The 7,500-nt window shown below is 44.1% G+C and overlaps 1 protein-coding gene across 2 annotated transcripts in view; it reads left to right on the forward strand.

Moving 5' to 3' along the window:
- col5a1 (procollagen, type V, alpha 1) overlaps positions 1-7,500 on the forward strand; it is an 88,097-nt gene that overhangs the window by 47,411 nt on the left and 33,186 nt on the right. For both annotated transcript variants that reach the window (XM_062553680.1, XM_062553681.1), the window contains exons 11-22: positions 276-338; positions 746-820; positions 3,470-3,562; positions 3,713-3,769; positions 3,962-4,015; positions 4,327-4,380; positions 4,642-4,695; positions 5,211-5,264; positions 5,578-5,631; positions 5,877-5,921; positions 6,453-6,506; positions 7,282-7,326. In XM_062553680.1, coding sequence (XP_062409664.1) covers positions 276-338; positions 746-820; positions 3,470-3,562; positions 3,713-3,769; positions 3,962-4,015; positions 4,327-4,380; positions 4,642-4,695; positions 5,211-5,264; positions 5,578-5,631; positions 5,877-5,921; positions 6,453-6,506; positions 7,282-7,326 — 702 coding nt within the window. The remainder of the gene's footprint in view (positions 1-275; positions 339-745; positions 821-3,469; positions 3,563-3,712; positions 3,770-3,961; positions 4,016-4,326; positions 4,381-4,641; positions 4,696-5,210; positions 5,265-5,577; positions 5,632-5,876; positions 5,922-6,452; positions 6,507-7,281; positions 7,327-7,500) is intronic.

Here is a 7,500-nt window from a genome sequence, read left to right on the forward strand (position 1 = left end):
TCCATCAGATGCCAGACAGAGAATAAATCTCTCCAGTTGGCTTTGGCGGATTTCGTCTTTGACTTTAATTTCCCCATCGCCCGTCACAGTACTGTGTATTTGTACTCTTGATAAATTGATACTTTCAACACTTGAGTACTAGTGTGTTTACATACAGTATGTGCATGTGTATTCATCATGTATGTGTATATACTGTATATGTGTTTGTGTGTGTGTGTGTGTGTGTGTGTGTGTGTGTGTGTGTGTGTGTAAACCTGAATGTTCATTCTCTACAGGGTCTGCCTGGTCCCCCAGGTTCCAGTGGCTCTCCGGGCAGTCCCGGAGATCCCGGCGAGAGGGTGAGTTACCATGCCAACCACAAAGCAACAGTAAACAATAACAAGCCTTGCCACAGATGGAGGCTCCATGAGCTGGCACAATTTGATGTATCTGTCAGTGCCAATTTATAGTTTATCACACAAGGCAAGGAAAGGCAGTTTTATTTGTATAGTGCATTTCATGCACAAGGCAACTCAGTGTGCTTTAGTTTACACCGTCCGAAAACAGAGAATAGCAGATAAAAATGAATAAAATGGGGGATAGAATATAAAATATATAAAGAAATTAAAATGCATACAGTGTACAGAGCTGCTATAGGCTATCCACATTTCCTAAATAGGCTCACACGTATTGTTTATGCATTGAAACAAGCAAGCTATGTCTCTACATTAGACATATTCCTTTGCCTTCTGTTTGTCCTCTGTAGGGTCCAAATGGTCGTGCTGGTCTTCCTGGTGCTGATGGTCTTCCAGGGCCCCCTGGGACAGTCTTGATGCTGCCTGTAAGTAAATAGGCAGTAAACACACTAATATTTATCTGATATCCTGTTGCCATCTGTGCTGCAGGGAACCATAACCCAGAAATAATGTGAGTGTTTATTGCCCCCTAGTGGGCATCTGGAAGCCGTAACTGAGGCTTGTATCATGTTACAGTAATTAGCCTCATTCTCCGATCTCTGCTATTCCTCCTTTAAAGTCACATGGGATATATTGTTATTGGAATTGTCCTTTTACACATTTATGCGATTTTTTGAAAATTATGTTGCCAGTGTCTTGTAATGAATGGGAAATTGCTCCAGAAATAGGCTATCCAATTGATGCAAAAAGACAAGTTAGAGAATGTCAGCTTTCAACAGCTTTTATCAGTTGTTTGAATGACATTGTCCTTTTGCTACCTTTGCTCAATAATAGGGCTCTGTATTCTATATGAACCCTTGTAGTATTAATCTCGTTGTCTTAGTCTTCCCTTATCCTGCCAAAAGCCTTTTCTCAGAAGTAGCAACTCTCTTCACCTTCACCCTCACTTGTCTTCTGCTTCCATCACTTTGTTTGAAACCCTCTTTTGACCCTTCAGCGCTCTCTCTCTCTCTCTCTCTCTCTCTTTAATCCTGCCATCCATTTAAAGAAACCTTTAGGGACACAGGAAATCATTTGGGCCTGTCGAGAATCAGATTGCCCTTCTAGCTAAAGATATCGGCTAATGTTCTGGGGTAAATGGTTACAAATGAAAGCTGGCGGTTCTGCTCGAAAGCTCAAGTGGTCAGAGACTTTGAGGGTTCAAATGTGTGACAGTCAGCAGCTTCTGACGGCACTTGAGGGTAAACAGAGAGACTGAAGCTTGTCTTTAGATCTTTTAGAGGAGAAAGACCAAGTGGGAGATTTTGCCGGCCAAATGGCTGGGTTGAAATCTATTGGGAGCTGTACATGGGTGTAGTAAAGGGAAAGCGAGAGATCAGTAGAAGTCTTGGGAGCTACAGCTAAGCGCTAGCAGCAAACTGCTGAGGTCAGCTTTTCCACGGAGACAGATGGAAGAAGCAGACAGACGTCTCTGCCCTCCAGGGTGTGCGAGCAGACGCCTGGGAAACAGCTTTAGGGATGTCTGGAATCTAAACACAGACACAGACACACACACACACACACACACACACACACACACACACACACACACACACAGAGAAGAGAGAGAGAGAGAGGGGTGACTTTAACATTAAAGTATCCCTGGATTAAGAGATTGATGACGATGTTGAAAAACTTCATACAGCACTGTTATTCATGGAAACTTTTATACATTTCAGTGTGGGGGTGCCGAGGTGACTCTTAATTCCACAAGTTTAAATATAACTCTGGTCTGCTGTTCATTTTGAACTTCAACATTTAACTAGCGGAAAATTAGCCTAGCTGGTCACAGGCACACAGCTCTTGTTTGGCTTCCATCTCTGTGTGTGTTCTCTAGGAAAGCTGTGTTGCTAAAACAGATGTATGTGTCTCTTAGTAAAGACACAGTGGCTGGTACGGAGTGAGTGTAGGCTTAAGAGATGTCACTCTAGTGGAATAGAGGGTTATCCTGCTCACAGTTTATGGTGCCAATACAAGTCACTCTGCTCAGATTCTTTAGCCTACTGTGTGCTTGAAACAATCGCATAAGTCAGGAGTCTGGCATTTGATCTACTGCTGGAAGTTTGACCTGTTTGCACAAATAGATGTTTTTAAAAGCCTCAGCAGTTGGACACAGAGGCTGAACCGTTCAAAGGGAGACAGTGCAGGATCCAGAAAGCTTTCAGACCGTATATTTTAGTTCACACCTACAGTAAATCTTCAGAGTATGAGACTTGAGGAGGAATCTTATTGATAAGTAGGTATATTGCATCTGGTAAACTGGTCAATGACTGGTAATGTGATGCTTCAACAGCAATATATCCAGAATATTTCTCATGTGATTCTTGCTGTTGGTGATGACAAACTGTGCCTCCCACTAAACCCTATGCTGTCAGTGTCTGTAAAGCTGGTTATAGCAAGCGTGGATGTGACTGACATCTCTCAGCAACAGACAATGTTGTCCTCTAGATGGCATTATATTACCAGAGTCGTGCATTTCTAAAGGTAGCTCTTAAGAGCAATGTGTAAGCTTAAACACCAGGTGGCAGCAGTTAGCTGACTAACCAGACCAGTGAATGAAAACAGTGCAATGGGGCATTGAGAGCGAACAATTTACACATTAATTAATAATTTTCAAAATGAAATAATAATTAAGTGGCATGATTGCATGGCATTTGAATTGCAACACAATTACTGTCTCACTTCATTAGATTAGATTGGATTAGATTAAACTTTATTGTCATTATGATTATATTATCAGTTATTGTTGAATTTGTCAGTCCTTCAGAAAACGGGTTAAATAGACATTTGCTGAAATTCATGCAGTTCAACTCTGTCACACAATTTCTAGCTTATTTTACAAATAATGCATCATTTTCAAAATTAGATCATAATTAAGTGCCAAATTATCATTTCGCTTTTATTGTGATTATATCATCAGTTATTGTTGAATTTGTCAGTCCTCCAGAAAACAGGTTAAACCGACATTTGCTGAAATTCATACACAATCACAATCAGTCAATCATCCCCTCCCCCTTCTCTCTGTGTCTCTGTAGTTCCGCATGAGCTCTGGTGGAGATGGAGGCAGCAAGGGCCCAGCTATGTCTGCTCAGGAGGCCCAGATGCAGTCCATGATGCAACAAGCCAGAGTAAGAGAGTACACACCCACACACACACACACACACACACACACTACACACACACACACACACACACACACACACACACACACACACACACACACCCAACTCACACACCCAACTCAAGCATTCACTGTGTTGTGTTCCCTCTGTTCTCAGCTTGCCATGCGTGGCTCTACTGGCCCTATGGGTCTCACAGGTCGGCCAGGACCACTGGTGAGTATCCACTCCGTATGGACACTCACACCAACGCCTGAAACACATAGCCCTTGAAGTCTTGCCAGATGCCAAGCTCGTGCACGGCCTCTGATACTGGACAATGGCTGCAGACAGTCGCCCTGCATAATGTATTTGCTCCGGCTTCCGGCTTCGTGTTCTGACTTCTACACGTTCTGTTCCATTACCCAGGGTCCTCATGGTCCTCCCGGACTGAAGGGAGAGTCTGGTGAAGGTGGTCCACAGGTGAGGACTACAATACCCATGATTCCTTTTACTTACATCATTAGCTCCTATTCATGGGTTTCTTTAGGTCCCTTTGCACAGGTGTATTAATCAAGCACCATGCAGTCTGATGCATTGATAATCAAGGTGCTTGATTTTATACACCTGTGGAAAGGGACCTGATGAAACCCATGCCTTACTTGTCATTTTGTAACATGATCATGTTGTTCTCACAGCAGTAAGCCTTATCACCTCTCTTCCTGTTTCTCCTCCCCCTCTCTCCCCCTCCTCCCGCTCCTCCTCCTCCTCCTCCTCCTCCCTCGGCCGTGCAGGGTCCCCGTGGCCCTATGGGCACCTCCGGGCCCACAGGAAAGCCGGGCCGCAGGGTGAGTCTCTCGGCCAGCTCTGCTGCTCTGGTAGAGAGCGGGCTGGTTTTATAATAATGTGTTCCTTATAGTGGTCAACGTACTACACAAAACACACTGCGCTCTCCCGTGGGGATGGGTTTTTTCCTCATCTACCCTACTGTGTTGGGTCGTATGACGGCTGTGTTGTGTTGTGTTGTGTGGTGTTGTGTGGCGTATATATTCTGCTCTGCTCCGCTGGGCCGTGGGATGACGGCTGTGTGGTGGTTTGTGTTGCCCCAGGGTCGTGCTGGTGCTGATGGAGCCAGAGGAATGCCCGGCCAGACCGGTACCAAGGTAACAGCACATTACATTACATTACATTACATTTGGCTGACGCTTTTTAACCAAAGCGACTTACAACAAGGTAAAAACATTTAAGCTTTTAAGAGCACCCTCTAAGAACAACTTAAAAACCACAATAAGTGCATCAATGAGTGTAATACGTGCATCACTGAGTGCAATTGTCTGTAGTAGTGCCATGAGAGGAGCTCTGAAGAGCTGGGTTTTAAGACATTTTTTACGTCATAACTAACTGCCCGCTCCACGTCCAACATGTCACACATCGCATGTACTGTAGCCTCCCCCCCTTACACCACACTTTCAAACTAGAATTGATATTTTCTACCATGAACACAGACAATTTCTTAATCTTCTATGAACAGCAGAAAATGACAACATATCCCACTCCGTAGGCAGTTTAGTGTTCTGATGACCTGTATGCTTCTCTTAAGGCCACCAGTAATTATGTGTAACGTCAGCCACCATCGTAAATAACTAATGCCGTATTTCCTTTTCCTCCCGTGCTTCAGGGTGACAGGGGTTTCGATGGCCTGGCTGGACTTCCCGGAGAGAAGGGACACAGAGTAAGGCTGACCTCACTCAATAGCAGCTGTAATACTGGTGTTGTTAAACAGCTATTCATGTGTTATAAAGACACTCAAAGTGTTATTGTCTAGACTTAGTTGGATATGGTACAGTGTATGTATATAGTAACTAGCACTTTGAGATCACTGATGTAAAGTGCATTATAAATTAAATGTAATTATTATGTAATTATAAAAAAAAATATTAGTAGTAGTAATATACACTAAAATGTATAGAAAATATAAAATAAAATGTGTAAAATGCAAAATGTGTTTTTGTATGTGTTAAAATGTTTGTGTGTCTGTGTTATAGGGTGAATCTGGACCTCAGGGACCACCTGGGCCATCAGGAGAGGATGGAGAGAGAGTGAGTGTGATTTGTTTATTGTCTCGTCTGTGTCTGCTCTCCTCCTCTCTCCTCTTGTGTACTGTATCTCGTCTGTGTTTGCCCCTCCTCCTCCTCCTGTTGCCTCCCCTCTCCTCCCTCCATTGCCCCTGTACTGATTGAGTTGCCCCTCTGTTCTTGCTCCATGCTCTGTCCTCGTTGTCTGTAGCTGTTGTGTTGTGTTGTAGCTGATTGCTCATGACTGATGCCATTTCCTTTCATTGTAGGGAGATGATGGAGAGATCGGACCTAGGGGACTTCCAGGTGAATCTGTAAGTACCAGCCACACAGACACATAAAATATATACACACCCACCCACCCACACACACACACATACACTCACAAGAGAGAGAGAGAGAGAGAGAGAGAGCGAGAGAGAGATAAAGATAGATTATTTTGCATGCCCGTAAGCAAAAGTGCTGAAAAAACTGTGCAGAAAATAAGGGGTAAAACAGGGGAGAAATGAGCACTGTAAATGATGAGAAACAGAGCCAGACACCCAGGGTTTAGTCCAATGGGAGCACAGTGAAGAGCTGTAAGTACAACATACGTCCACCAGGGGGAGGAATAGCACTGTCTGACTGAAGAGTGTGTCCACCCAACACAGTCCAGTAATAAACTGAAAGCCATATGCTCACACCACACACACACACACACACACACACACACACACACACACACACACACACATCCCACTCCCAACAAAACCTACCTGTGCATGTCTAATTGCTTTCGCTGTTTGTTTGTACCTATTTGTGTGTATCGCCGTTTCTCTATCTCATCGTCTTTGCTTCTTTCTTAGGGACCTCGTGGTTTGTTGGGACCTAAAGGACCTTCAGGGCCCCCTGGACCTCCTGTGAGTTCAACACACCAAACCCACCACTAATCCAGGACCTGGATTTTAGTCTTGACCCTTTGTGATATGACCGATTTACAGAATCTGGGTACATGACCTTAGGTTTCTACCTCATGCCATTGAGTTAGAGACCAATCTCTAGAGTCTCAATAGCAGATTGGTTGCAAAACAACAATCTGCGAGGGAAAGAGTTCAGATTGGCCGTGGAAATGGTGCTTTTGGAAGATTAGGTGCAAAGGTTGGATGTATGGCTTCACTTTCAGTGCAAACATCAATTCCAAGTCTCTTAAAGCAATGATGATGTCAGCAGTAGCGAATGCTTTTGAGAGTCGACTGCTAATATGTTGTGTTTGAAAAACTGTCTTTTGGTGATTAAGCCACGTTATATAAGCCTAGTTCTCTATGAGGACCCCTACTTAGCTGAAGGTCTGCTGAGATCGTAGCACAAACACAGACTGATGAGTAAGCTCCAGCAATGCTCAGTGAATCGCTAAGCAGGACTGGGCTGCTGCAGGAGGAGCTAGGCTAACATAGGGTGTATGTTCAATAAAGCACCTTCTGTCGCCATGTAGATATTTAACAACGCTAGTCCTCATGAATTATGCATTCATAAACACCTCGTAAATTATGCATTCATAACCATAGCATACAGGGTAGTGTATCATGTATTGAATGATCATGGCGTTTCTGCTCTGCTGTTGACAGGAGAGGTGCGGGTATATTTGTTCATTGCGTTGTTTACGTTTATGTCTTTGTTGTTGTGTTGTGTTTGTAGGGTGTGACTGGAATGGACGGCCACCCCGGACCCAAAGGAAACATTGTGAGTCTCAGATATTTTATGGCTGTGGGACAGGAGACAGCACACTTACACACACACACTTACACACATGCGCGCGCGCACACACACACACACACACACACACACACACACACACACACACACACACATACACATGCACACACACACACACACGCACACACACATACACACACA

This window comes from Sardina pilchardus, chromosome 14, assembly GCF_963854185.1.
Source record: "Sardina pilchardus chromosome 14, fSarPil1.1, whole genome shotgun sequence".
Lineage (NCBI taxonomy): Eukaryota > Metazoa > Chordata > Actinopteri > Clupeiformes > Clupeidae > Sardina > Sardina pilchardus.